The sequence below is a fragment of the Molossus molossus genome, unplaced genomic scaffold (assembly GCF_014108415.1).
Source record: "Molossus molossus isolate mMolMol1 unplaced genomic scaffold, mMolMol1.p scaffold_m16_p_13, whole genome shotgun sequence".
NCBI lineage: Eukaryota > Metazoa > Chordata > Mammalia > Chiroptera > Molossidae > Molossus > Molossus molossus.
In genome coordinates this window covers 2,537,653-2,552,158 of record NW_023425348.1, presented here as the reverse complement: position 1 = coordinate 2,552,158, position 14,506 = coordinate 2,537,653, and the positions used below count along the sequence as shown (strand labels likewise).

The 14,506-nt window shown below is 40.7% G+C and overlaps 1 protein-coding gene across 1 annotated transcript; it reads right to left on the bottom strand.

Annotated features, from left to right (window-relative positions):
• Positions 1-2,614: 2,614 nt before the first annotated feature.
• On the bottom strand, positions 2,615-3,772 carry CARD16 (caspase recruitment domain family member 16). The gene is made up of 2 exons (XM_036258186.1): positions 3,714-3,772; positions 2,615-3,087 (listed from the first exon to the last, which is right to left on the bottom strand). Exons 1-2 carry the CDS (start codon positions 3,718-3,720, stop codon positions 2,615-2,617), a joined length of 480 nt encoding a protein of 159 aa, XP_036114079.1. The 5' UTR covers positions 3,721-3,772.
• Positions 3,773-14,506: the final 10,734 nt, after the last annotated feature.

Genomic DNA, 14,506 nt, shown 5'->3' with positions numbered 1-14,506 from the left:
TTCCAGTTTATGTACAAGCTTGGTGAACTCTCTGACTTAAGAAGCATCATCTCCTAATGACCATTATGTGTCTATAGATAGATATAGTATTTGCAGTTAAAATTGAGAATTAATATTTTCATGTTAAAATTGGCATGAAAACAAATCCTTCTGTTACAGCATAATATTTAGTGAAGCCTGCTGCCCAGGAGTTTCTAGCAGCCTGTCAATGCAGCTGAAAGAAATGAGAGAATTAGGAGTTTACAAAAAACTTTTAATAACTCACTCTTATCTGTTGTCTAATGAAATATTCAGGAAGCTCCTTCAACTGGTACAAAAAGGAAGGGACTGGCACCAGATGAAACAAAGCCATCTCCTTAGGTGAGTAGGAAGTTGAGTACTGATCTCTCTGACTAAATAACAGTGCTTGGCACATAGTATGCTTACAAATAAGTTTTTTAAATAAACAAATAGTTCGTATTCTTCCTATCCTCCACACCATTGCCTTCAATATTATGCTAGGGACCCTCAGAATTATATCCATTCTCAAAAGGCCTGGCCAGGACCTTTGCTTGTCCTCATAGCCCAACTTGCTCAGCTTCCTGGCTTGCTGGGCCAGTGCACCTTAGATCTCCCTGGAGTGTCCTTGTGCAGACAGAGCCCAGGGGTCCAGCGCACACATCATGACAGGGTCTATACCTGCCTCCTGTGTGCCACTGTCTCTGCTGGTACAGTAGTGTATCTCAGTTCGGTTTAATGCTCATTGTGATTCCTGAGGTTGCTAAAAGTATTTTACAGTTCCCATTACTTCAAATCTGATTCCCATTTCCAGATATTTTATTTTTGGAAAAAAAAATAAACAACAAAAATTGTTCCCATCTCATCCCATCTTCAAGAGGAAATTATAAACCCACTCAGGGATCAGTTTTGAAACAAAACAAAACAAAACAAAAAACAATACTTTTCATCATAACCCAGATGCAAGAGGAAATTATAAAACCTCACAGAGATCAGTTTAAATGTTAATAAGAACACAGCTTAGGCCATGACCTTGGACATCCATCAGACAAGCATGTCCTTCCTACTGGTGGGAATGTCCCTTCCAACTAGAGAATGTTATACTATTTGGTTGCATTAAACCACTCAAACTATTCATGTATTCTCTGAGGTCATGATCCATTATAATTGTCAATTTCGAGGACATGAATTCAATGTAAAGTTCAAGTTTTTATAAGGATCTCAGTATAACAATACGCACCTGAGAAAATAATTCCAGAAACTTTAAGAATTGACATGAAAAACCCTGAGATTTCCATAGACAAAATGTGGTCCATTTCCCTGCTCTGAATGATGGACAGACATAGACTGCTCAACAAAAGTTTGAGCCGCACCTTGGCCAGTTTGGCTCAGCAGTTGGAGCATTGGCCTGCAGACTAGAGAGTCCCAGGTTCAGTTCCCTCTAGGGGCACACACCAAAAAATATATATATACATATTGAGATGGCAACAGATGGCACCTTGTCCCATCTTTTACATCTAGAATGCTGGACTAAATTAACCATCAACAAATTCAAGAACATTTTCTGAAGGAGGCCTTGTTATGGCAGTGTGTACATGCCAAGAACTTTCCTTTAAAAAGATCTCTCCCATTAGTCATTCAAATAGGACATCTAATACCAAATTCTGTGGTCCTGGAAACAGTTGGCAAGTAGATGAGGAAGAGACAAAGCCCTGACCACCCTGACAAGCCGCGAGGCCGACCCCAGGTGTTCGTGTTGTTCAGTGGGTTGTCCGACTGCCTCTGGAACTCCAGGACTGCGGACCGAAAGGAATGGGGCAAGGAAGAAGACACATGGGCTACTACACAATTATTCCGAACCAATTGTTACTTGTCTTGTGTGTGTGTGTGTGTGGGGGGGGGGGGGCAGGGGAGAAGTCAGGGAGTGTTAAATGAAAAAAAAAGAAGCATTAAAAGAAAAACAAGAAATGGCTTGCAGATGAACTTTGCTTTGTCAGTAAGACAGGCATAGACTTCCTTCCCCAAGTCACAAGAGAAAAAGGCCCCTTGCTTTCAAAGAACAACTTTTTCATCTGATTGCATTTGGGAAGCATGGACGAGACCAGTGGCTGGGAGTCGACCCAAGCTCACATCGTTGCTGTGTGGAGGGACTAAGGGACTTCAGAGAGAAGGGCAGGTCAGATGCCTGAGTCCTGGACCGGGTCCTCAGAGAGGTGGGAGGTGGAGAGTGGGCCCCACACTGGGGTGCACAGCCCATTTCTAAGCTAGCAGATGTCAGTAAAAAAAAAAGCAACAGGGCAATTAGAAGAGCTCACATTTCAAATCCTAGATTTCTTAAGCATGGAATTTATTCTCTGAGTGCTTTATTATCATTGAAATATGTTTTATGCCTCCTGGTGAGCAAAATTTAGGAGAGAAATTGTAAAAAGTATTTAATTATAGACCTTAAGTCTCCTGGCAAATAACTATAAAAATTTATGGAGACCCCTAGACTTCACTACCTAACTGATAATTAACTAACTAACTAAATCATGTGCCTTGCCAGGAGGACTTGAGAATACAGTAGGAAGCTTATCAGACTGTTCTCATAAACTTCAACAACTGAGCTACCACGTACTCAAGATGGGAAATGAATTTTAGTCCAATGAACGACACTGAGGCTAAAGGAACAAGAATGAAGAATAAAGAGACGGGGACATACAATAGTGCCATTGATTTCAGACATGAAGACTTGTCTGCAAACTAACATGGCCCATGAAAAAATCAGATGTGGATCCGAAGACACAGGGCTCATGTGAACTTGAGTCTGGACTGCTGATTTACCTGAGGACAGCCCCAGCTGCTCTGCAAGGTGGGAGTCGTCTTCACAAATATGACCAATACATATCTGGCTTGCCCGGGGCCCTTTCCGAATGACAAAGTCAATCAGAGCTCGGGCCTTATCCATAACTGTGGCATTTTCATTTCTTACTTTCTCCATCTCCTCTTGGTTCAGCACTGTTTCCTGTAGTAGTTCATCCAACAAGCCATTTACAGTGCCCAGGCTCACTGATTGGATAAACACCCTCCTCTTCTCCTTCAGGACCAGGTCTGTTTGAAGCACAAGGATTCCTCACGTTACTAAAACAGCGTCATTTCCTTCTCAAGTCAGTAACAGGAAATAGCCTCCTTTAGATTTAATCCATAAAAGGTCCCCCCCACACACTTGTCATCCTGAGATCCCCACATCTCCTGTTCTGTCCTCAGTACTACCCATGTGTGCTCACTGAATGGCCGGAAGTCTGAGAATTACTGTCTCTAAATTACTGCCCGAAATCAGGGATCATCCTGACAGTGACTAATTTTTATTCAGTTTCGCATAATAAAGAATGAAATAGGCATAGCCATTTCCCTTGGGGACAACAGCTGCTGGCACCCACTCATACCGACCTTGCACTGTCTGTCAGATAATCTGGTTAAGTTTGCGCAAGGACTGCAAAATACCAGTGAGGCCCAGTTCCTTTCTGGCCCTTGCTGCTCCTTTCTGGAAACTGTGAAAGTCTTCGGGCCCTTTTCTACCCTCCTTTCTTCCTTCTCCCCCAGTCTGTTCACCTAAACGTTCATACAACCTAATTATGGCTTCCCCAAAAGCCAGCCACTTTCAAAAATTTTCCACCAAGATATATCCTTTGACAGTAATAAACAAAACAAAACAAAACAGGAAACCAAAAACTCACCGGCCATGGCTTTTCTCGCTTTGCCTTTGTGCTCGATTTGGAACTGAAAACATGTTCCACTTTCCTTCACAGTAGGGCGTGTACACATATTAGGAATTACTAACTGTTTGTTCACGGGCACGCCTTTAGTTTTTCTCCAAAGTAATAACCAGATTGCCTAGCCCTAGAGTGCATCAGGGTGTATATCTTGGGAAATCACCAGCACTTAGATCAGGTTGGTGTCGGGCGGGAGTGGAGTCCAGAGAATAAGAAAGTATGCATCCAATTAAACGCACACAATAATGAATCCCTCATTCATTAGGAAGTATGATCTAAGGTGGCTGACTCCATTCATGGTACAGTAACAACATGCCACAGACGAGGTGGATATAAACACGAGAAATCTGTTTCCCACAGTTCTGCAGTCTGAAAGTGCAAGGTCAGGGTGCCAGCACGGTTGACTTGTGGGGAAGGCCCTTCTCTGGGTGGAGGACTGCTAACTCCTCACCATGTCCTCACATGGCAGGAACGGTGAGGGATCTCTCGGAAGTCTCTGGTGAGAGCGTGGGTCCCATTCATGAAGCTTCCATCCTCATGGGCAATTCAACTGCCAAAGGCCGCAAATCCTAACACTGTCACTTTGGACGTATAGTTTCCAACATGTAAATTTTGAAGGGACACATACATTCACTCTGTAGCATTTGAAGAAGAATCACTGTGACCTGTGCCCCACCCTGAAGGGCTGGGCCATATCCTAGGAAGGACGTGCTTCTGAGAATCAGTTCTGCTCTTAGGAAGAAAAATATTTTTTTACCAGAATGAAACATTTTTTTATCTAATACTTTTTCTTTTCAGATGGTTCTGTTTTGTGGGATACTGTAGAGACTGGTGACTCCGGCTCTGGACTCAGAATATCTGATTAACATTTGAACCGTCCTTGCTTGGGGAGGTATTGAACTTTCCTGTGCTTCCGTCCTCTATTTGTAACACAAGGTAATTAACAGTACACACGAAACACCTTCGAGCATTGCGTGAGTGGAAGTGTGGAAACTGCATAGAATATTGCCTGGCACATGATGAGCATACAACCGTTTAATTTAAACTTTTCTAAGAAAAAAATGAAATAGTTAGCCAAGTTTTGTTATTTGCAGATCATCTAGCCAAATGTCTCTTCTGTGAGAATCTGTGCATCTTATTCATTCATTCACTCAGCAAACGCATATGGATGACCTAATCCATGTTGGACATGATTCTAGGCTGCAGGGGTTCAGTCAAAACAGACAGTGGTCTCCCGCCCTCATGGCCGCACATTCAAGGAGAGAAGACAAACATGAAACCCAGTGTGTAACTGGGATAATGGTAGGATGGGTTAAGTGCTAAGGAGAAGAAACGAATTAAGAAGTGGTTTATGAAATACTGGAGATGTTAAAACTGAAGGCAGAGGAGTCATTGCTGTTCATAAGCACCTGTTCAACTGCATGTCCCAGAATAAATTTGATATAAACAATTTAATTTATACATATGGTTGATGGAAGATGAACTTGTACCAAAATGCCGATTAGTCTTTCAAAGTTATCCATTTATTTACTACAGATACTTTGTTTCTTAAGAGAATGACAACCCAGAGTTACTAGAACATTCTGTGTGTATTCATGCAGAAAATATCTAAATTAAATATCAATAGCTATATTACTATTGTTTTAAAACTCTATCCTATTAAAAGCAAACCTACATTTTGACATGTGGACCACAAGTTTCTTTCTGTGGTCTAAGCTATGTGTTAAATTTATTTTTTAATTAGAATAAAATTCAATGTGTAGATTTTAATCTAAGGGTTTTCTAAGGGTGATTATATTTTTATTTTGCTCCTTACACCACCAAGTTTGCAATACAATCTTGTGCTCCTTGCCTCGGGGAGACTTGTTGCAGGGAAGAAAGCAGAAATTGCATGTATATCACCTCCCTCATATATTTATATATATCCATTTATTTCTGAAATGCCTTAAGAATTTCAAATGATGGTTTCTCTACAAGGCAGGGCACACACCACTGGGCTGAACCATGCTGAGGTGGCATTTGAGCCACAGAAAGGATGGCCAGGCAGTATGCCTGCGGGTGTAGAACCGTAGCATTGACCTTGGGAAGTTGAGTAGAGAACCACGACATTGCAAGGGCCCAGTGTGTCCTCAAAAAGAAAGATGCTAAAAACCGGAAACATTCCAAATACCTGTTATAGGTGCATGTATGAGGAAACAAACTGTGCTAAATACATACACTGGGACACTACTGAGTAACTAAAAGGAGCAAATTACTGATACATGTAGTAACCTTGATGTAGGCATTATGGTTGTATTATGAGTGAAAGAAGCCATATACAGTAGAATACATACCCTATCATTCCAATTATATAAAGTTCTAGAATAGACAAAACAAATGTGTTTTAATAGAAATCAGGTCACTATTTCTCAGAGGAGAAGGTGGAGAGGTAGCAGGTGCAAAGGGCATAAAAGGATATTCTGGGTTGATGGAATTATTCTGGGTCTTGGTGTTATTTTGCATCAAACACTTATCAAAGTAATGGGATCATGTCATTAATGGGAGTACATTTTATGTTATGTAAATTATACCTCAATGATGTTAAATGGCAGAAACTAAAATCAATGGTTGTAATGATAAATTGGATTGGAAAGGATTTTCTGTCCTTGTTTTTTTTTTTAATTATTATATGATTAATTTACTTTGATTACAGATGTTTCTCCTCCCCACCCCCACTGATTCCCCCCTCCCCCTCCCTCCCGCCCTTCCCCAGCTTTGCTATCCATGTCTATTGTTCATGCATACACTCCCCCACCATTCTCTCTTCTGGAAATTGTCAGTCTGTACCCCACTTCCGCGTCCCTGGGACTACCCCCTTCCTCAGACTGTTATGTTGATTATATTCCACAAATAAGTGAGATCATATGATACTTGTCTTTCTTTGTTTGGCTTGTTTCACTTAGAATGACACTTTCCAGGTCCCTCCATGTAGTCTCAAAGGATAAGAGATCTTTCTTTCTTACAGCTGCATAGTACTCTATTGAGTATATGCATCACTGCTTTTTCATCCATTCGTCAACTGATGGACATTTGGGCTGATTCCAGATCTTAGCTATTATAAATAGTGCTGCTACAAACATGGTGGTACATATATTCTTTCTGATTGGTGTTTCAGGTTTCTTAGGGTATATTCCTAGAAGTGGGATCACTGGGTCAAATGGCAGTTCAATTTTTAAATTTTTGAGGTAACACCATATTGTTTTCCATAGTGGCTGCACCAGTCTGCATTCCCCCCAGCAGTGTACTAGAGTCCCCTTCTCTCCACACCCTTGCCAACACTTTTTGTTTGATGATTTGTTGATGGCAGCCATTCTGACAGGTGTGAGGTGATACCTCATTGTTGTTTTAATTTACATTGCTCTGATGATTAGTGTAGTTGAGCATTTCTTCATATGTCTCTTAGCCATTTGTATGTCCTGTTTGGAGAGGTGTCTATTTAGTTCTTCTGCCCATTTTTTAATTGGGTTCTATGTCTTCCTTTTGTTGAGTTGTATGAACACTCTAAATATATTAGAAATTAACCCCTTGTATCGTTGGCAATGATACTCTCCCATAGAGTGGGTTGCCTTTCCATTTTGGTGGCTGTTTCTTTTGCTGTGCCGAAGCTTTTGAGTTTGATGTAGTCCCATGTGTTCATTTTCTCCTTTGTTTCTGCTGCCTTAGGTGATGTATCACTGAATACGCATCTGCTTCATATGATGTCTGAAATTTTCTTGCCTACAGTTTCTTCTAAGATTTTTATGGATTCATGAGTCATATTTAAATCTTCTATTCATTTTGATTTTATTCTTGTGTATGGTGTAAGTTGATCGTCTAGTTTCATTTCTTTGCATGTAGCTTTCCAGTTTTCCCAACACCATTTATTAAAGAGGCTGTCTTTGCTCCAATGTATGCTCTTGCCAACTTTGTCAAATATTAATTGAGAATATTGCCTTGGGTCCATTTCTCGGTTATCTCTTCTGTTTCACTGGTCTATATGCCTGTTCTTGTGCCAGTTCCAGGCTGTTTTGATTTCAATAGCTTTGTAGTATAACCTGAAATCTGGTACTGTTATCCCTCCTATTTTGTTCTTTTTTTTTTTTTTTTCAAGATTTCTGTGGCTATTCGAGGTTTTTTTTGGTTTCATATGAACTTTTGAAGTATTTGTTCTAGTTCTGTGAAGTATGTCATTGATATTTCGATGGGGATTGCATTGAATCTATAGATTGCTTTGGTTAGTATAGACATTTTAATGATATCAATTCTTCCAATCCATAAACAAGGTATGTTCTTCCACTTTTTTATATCTTCCTCTATTTTTTTTTTTCAATGACCTGTAGTTTTCTGTGAATAGGTCCTTTATTTCTTTGGTTAAGTTTATTCCTAGGTAACTTAATTTTTTTGCCGCAATGGTAAATGGGATTGTTTTCTTAGTTTTTCTTTCTGTGAGTTCATTATTGGTGTATAAGAATGACATCAATTTCTTGATGTTAATTTTGTATCCTGCTACTTTGCCAAATTTATTTATTAAGTCTAGTAAATTTTTAATGGAGTCTTTGGGGTTTTCTCCGTATCATATCATTTCATCTGCGAATAATGTCAGATTCACTTCCTTCTTTCCAATTTGGATCCCTTTTATTTTTTCTTCCTGTCTGATTGCTGTGCCTAGGACTTTCAGTACTGTTAAATAAGAGTGGTGAAAGTGGTCATCCTTGTCTTGTTCCTGTTCTTAAGGGAAATGCTTTTAATTTTTGCCCTTTGAGTATGATGTTGGCTGTAGGTCTTTCATATATGGCCTTTATTATGTCGAGATACAATCCCTCTGTTCCCTAATTGCTGAGTGTTTTTATCAGAAATGGATGCTGGGTTTTCTGGAAGGCTTTTTCGGCATCTATTGATATGATCATGTGGTTTTTATTCTTCATTTTGTTTTGGAATTAGAATTATGCTGGCCCCATAAAATGAGTTTTCTTTCTTGAATTTTTTGAAATAGTTTGAGGAGAATGGGTGTTAGTTCTTTTTTGAATGTTTGGTAAAATTCCCCTGTGAAGTCATCTGGGCCTGTGCTTTTGTTTGCTGGGAGAGTCTTGATAACATCTTTAATTTCTTCTGCTGTTTTTGTTCTGATCAAGTTTTCTCTCTCTTCCTGGTCCAGTTTTGGAAGACTATGTGTTTCTAGAAATTTGTCCATTTCGCTTAGATTGTCGAATTTGTTGCCGTATAATTGTTCATTGTAGTAGTTAACGATCTTCTGTATTTCTGTGGTATCAGTAGTTACTTCTCCTCTTTCATTTCTGATTTTCTGTATTTGGGTTCTCTCTCTTTGTTTTTTTGTTGAGTCTATCTAAGTGTCCATCAATCTTGTTTAGTTTTTCAAATAACCAGCTCCTTGTTTTATTGATCCTTTGAAATGGTTTTTTGGTCTCCATGTCATTTATTTCTGTCCTTACTCATGCTTTTAGCTTCCTCAAGATCATGGCTCTGAACTCTACCTTTGATAATTGCTTAACTGCATTTCATTTATCTCATCTTTGATAGAGTTCTCTTGTTCTTTCATTTGGGATTTTTGTGTTTGTTTCACCATTTTGGCTTTCTCAGTGGGTTTTGGAGCCTGCCAAATTTTCCCTGTGGGTGTTAGTGTTCTGCTGTTTGTGGCTCCCTCTACTGAGTTTGAATGAGTCTTACTTTCCTGGGTAGATTAGCAAGCCCAGAATAGGTTCAGTTATCCTCTAGCTTTTACCTGGAGGCTAGTAGTCTTAGTTACTTGGTGCCTTGAATGTAGCCCTGGTGTTATGCATAAGAGGATTTCCAGAGGGTGGGATAGATGCTGGTTGTTAATGAGCCCCCATTTGCATTTCTTTACTTCACCTGGGAAAGGCTGAATCTCCCATGTGGGTGGGGGGAGCTTCTGCTTTTCCTCCCAGCTTGGGGAAGGAGGACACTGGCCACTGTCCTTTGTGGCTGCAATTCAGCAAAAACTCTGAGTGCCCTCCAAATCCTGGGTGTTCCCACGGAGTTCCAGCCCAGTCTGCCCTCTCTCTGCCGTAGCCTCCAGGTGAGTGGCTTTGGCTATTTTAGCTCTCCATCTCAGCTTGCTGAGCTGTGGAGCTGGCTTGGTCTTTATTCTCCAAGGGCCCTGCTCATAGCTAAAACTGCTGCTGTTTGTGGGCTTTCAGCCCACCACCCTCTCGTGCCTCCGCAGATCTTCCTAGTGTCCCTGAGTATATGGTCCTGTCCTGCTGCTTTTCTGTTGCTTTTTTCCAAGGATTTGTCTTTATTTTAGTTGTAATTTCCATTTGGTCCTGGGAGATCTTCTGTGTAGCTTCCATTCACTCGGCCTCTATTTTCACAACCTCTAAGCCTATCATGTGTGCAGCTGGGTGGCACAGGCCTCTCTGGTGCCCCAGCACCCTACAGGTCCCATGGGCAGGCAGCTGGATCGCACCAGTCTCTCTCAGGCTCCAGCTGCCTACCTCTCTTGTGAGCTGCTGGACCGCACAGGCCTCTGTGGAGCTCCAGGTCCCACAGCTGGTGGCTGGGGAGTGCTGCTGCCCCATGGGGTTCAGCTCCTGCTCAGCTTTTGCTGTAGTTTTTGGAGATGGGTCTCAGCTGCTGGTGTGCTTCTGTTGCCTGGGAATGGATGTCTTCTCTGTAGCATCTCTTGCTGGGGGGTATTTATTAACTCTGATCGGGCTGCTACTATGGGTGATGGTGCTGGGCTCTGAGCTGTCTGTGGCTTCCTTGTCCACACCTTGGGAGCTCCACTACTGTGCACCGGTCTGTGTTGACACAGAGTGTCCACTGGTCCGATGGTGCCAGGTGCACTGGTGGGCTCAGGTTGCTGGGCCCTAGCCGTTCTCTCTGCCTCCTCCCAGGGAAGGCCCGGGATCTTCCAAAATGGTGGGACCTCTCTGTGGCATAGGGAGAAGCATCCTGAAGGGCCGCTCACCACAGTAGCCAGCAAATCCCATCCACAGCACAGGAACCTTCTGCTCCGCGTCTCTGCACAGCTTGGGTTTGGTCGTCCACCTTCAAATCCACTCACACTCTCTCACACACTCACCTTCCCTCTGGTCCTGCCCGCTGCCATCTTCAGTCTCCAGTGGCTTCTCTCTGTGAATATCTTAATCAGCCTTGTGAATTTACAATGTAACAGCAGGACAGTGACCATGTGGGTTAGAACAGAAATAAAAAATTGGTGACTTACAGCCTCCATCATGAGCGAAGATATGTTTTCTTTGACCCTCACAGCTATAACTTTTTTGGGAATTGTTTAGCAGAAGTTAAAATTTGTAAGATTTGAAATAAAAATTTGGATTAGAGTTCTTTCTTGCCTGAATTTACAGGTGAAAATAATTATCTGAAACAGTGCCACATTCATTTACTTATATGTTCTCCCATTTTTCCTATCTTAACATAACCTGATTAACTTATTTACCTTTCCTGCTAAGTGTGTAGGGTGTTTACATTTGTGGCCTCTGATAGGGAGATTAAAGAGCAGAATTTTAACTCGCCACTTAATATTGTCAACAGTTTGCACTTTATAATGCTGTAATTGTTGAGGTGATAGGCATCCAACTCAAGTGTCAATTTTCCTACCTGTGAACTACCTGCCTTGGAGAAGTTGTTAAATTAAATGCTTGAAAATCAATATCACCTGTTGAACAATGGACCCCCAGCGATGTTAATTATTATGTTAATATAATTCTTCAAGGATCTGTATTACCAGCAGAATATGAGAAGTGTCTCAAGAGAAAAATTTTAATAAGAGAAAAACAACATATTTCTACAAACAATTTTTTAAAAAGTGAATAATTACATCCATTTCAAGGGTGGAGGGAGAATGGAGTGACATGCAGATTATATTGATTAAAAATGAAAAGAAATGTAAGGCATCAGTAATAAACAACGCCGTGCATGACTTTAATTTGCTCTGAATTTAGGAAACCGTTATCGTCACAGCCCCAGTACTCCAGCCCGTCCCATGTGAATGCTGCTGTTGGGGGGCATTCCCATTGTGGCCAGTTCCCCACACCCAGAGGCTGTGCCCTGGGTTCTTTCTGATTTTCTTCCTAGGGATGTTCACCAAAGTATTGAGGACTGCTCAGCTGTGAGCATGCACAACCAGAAAAGTGAATGTAAGAGCTCCCACTGGGGACAAGCTTCAACCAGAGGAGGAGAGCAGTCATTTGATAAATGCCCCTCCCTGAAATTCTCCATCTTCTAGAAGGGTAGACTTTAAACCATTTCAGAGGATCCCCAGGAAGATTGAAATCTGGTTGCTTAGAATAGTAGTTAATTCATTAATGCAATTTTGGAGAGTAATTTTCTCCTTCACTACTGCTTCCTGGGAACCACTTCCAAATAAGCTACCTGCATACAGGCCTCCATCTCTGTGTTTGCTTTCAGAGCATCAACACTGAGACCTTTAAGATCACCACCACCACCGCCATCATCATCATTTTTATGGAGCACTTTCTGCGTGGAAAGCATCTTCATTTCCTACATATGTCATCTATTGTAACCCTTACTACACTATGAGATCGGTAGTATTAACTACCTCACAGATGAAAATCTGTAGCTAAGATGAATCACTCCTATAATCACACATCTAATAACAAGGATGTGGCAAAAGTGGATCTGAATACATATCTAGATTAGTTTAATTCCCAAGGTCCAATCTAAACAAAGCACTAGATTTATTTATTGTTAATAACATACATCTCAGCACTACTCTTTTTACCTTAGCTTTTAAAGTCTGAAACTATGTTTCTAATGTGTCTTATGAGATGTATTCATCCCCCAGTGCACTCCACAATATTTATTCATTAACTTTAGGGAAACCAAAATGCTACATAATCTCTATAGTAATTGTCTTATCTGACTAATAAGCTCTAAACTTTTAGATTTTTAAGTTTTGTTTTGATTTTGTCTGAGGGACCTCTATGTATTTATTGGTAATTCTTCCATTACTCTTAAAACAGACTATTAAATGACGGCTAAAAAACATGTAGCAGGAACAGGTAGGCTTATTTTATGTGAATAAGCAGAATCAAGTACAACACAGGGAGGAATATATAAAATAATATGCGAAAGTCACTGAAAAGTAAGATGCCCCTTTCGGCTGTGTAAGGCTCTGCAGGTATGCCTACACATTGCATGGCATCCTGCTCCTTCCATTTGGGATTCATTGATGTTAGAGTATTGGTGACTTCAACTCACAGAAGATGTCTAGAAAACTGCTTCCTTGAGATTGAAGAAAAAAGAGAGAGAAAGAGGGAAAAAAAACAAAACAAAAAAAACTTCTACCCATGAGTTTGGTTAATGGAATCATCTGGGTCTCCAAGGAAGTAATGTAAGGTACTTAAGTGACTTCCATATCCCTACATGTGTGTGCTTTTGTTCAGAGCAGATACTTTTTATTGCTTACTAGCTACTTAAAAGAATCAAGAGAATGATGTCATCATTCTCATATTTTCTTTATCTCTCATGGTCTTCTTTTTTATTTTAAATCCTCACCCAAGGATGTTTTTTCATTTATTTTTAGATAGAATTGGAGGGAGGGGGAAAGAGAGAGAGAGGGAGAGAGAGAGAGAGAGAGAGAGAGAGAGAGAGAGAGAGAGAGATATCGATGTGAGGGAGACACATCAATTGGCCACTTCCTGCACAACCCCGACCAGGGCCAGGGATAAACCATAACCGAGGTACGTGCCTTTGACTAAAATAAAACCCGCAACTCTTTGGTTCTCAGGCCAAAACTCTAACCACTGAGCAAAATTGGCCAGGGCTCTCATGGTCTCCTTTTATCTTCATCATTGCCTCCACACTCTTTCTCCAAGCTCCCTTCTCTCTCCCACACACACACATGCACATACACACCCACTCACTCAAAACCTGCTGCCACACTCTCACAAGTGGTTATATTTTATTCTTCTCCCCCTTAGAAGAATGTTAATTTACCACAATAAACTTTGAAACCAGATATAACAAACTCATGTCCAATACAAAATACTGGATTAAACATTCATCCCCAAGTTTCTCAGTTACTCAATAGTGAGATAAATGCAGCAGGAAGGTGAGGTTGCCAGAGGCACTGGACACATTCTTTAATCTTCACCGGACTGTAAATACCATTAGATCCATTGATAAACACTGGATGACAACAGGAAAATTGCAAATTTTATGTCCCCCGCACTAAAGTAACAGCACTCACCCAACATAGGACTAGATGATGATAATCTTGTTTATATTTAAAATTGGGGACAGTTCAAGGCATCCCATATTTAGAAGTTGGTGTTGCAGCAATATTGGAACATCCACTACATCCTTAGTAGTCAAACTCATGCTTGCTCTGGCAGCACTGAAATCAGCCATAGCTCAGTAGAAATGCAGAATCCCACACCCCACCAAGACCTGCTGAATCTGAGTCTGCATTTTAACAAGATCACCTGGTGGCTTTGTTGTCCATGTACATTTTTGAGAACTATTTTACATGCTTCTTCCCACTAACACCCCGAGATAGTACAAGATATAAATACAAGAAAAATTACCAATAGCAATCCAAGGTTCTAGGCAGGTGGCAGAAATCTTTAACATGAGAGTCAGATCTTGCAAAGATTCCAGAACCACTGAATTTTGATGCACCCCAAGTACAATTTACTTGTTAAAGAGAATAGAACAAATGGTGAATGAATCTTAAATTAGTAAATCTTCTCACTTAATATCAACGTTCCATTTAT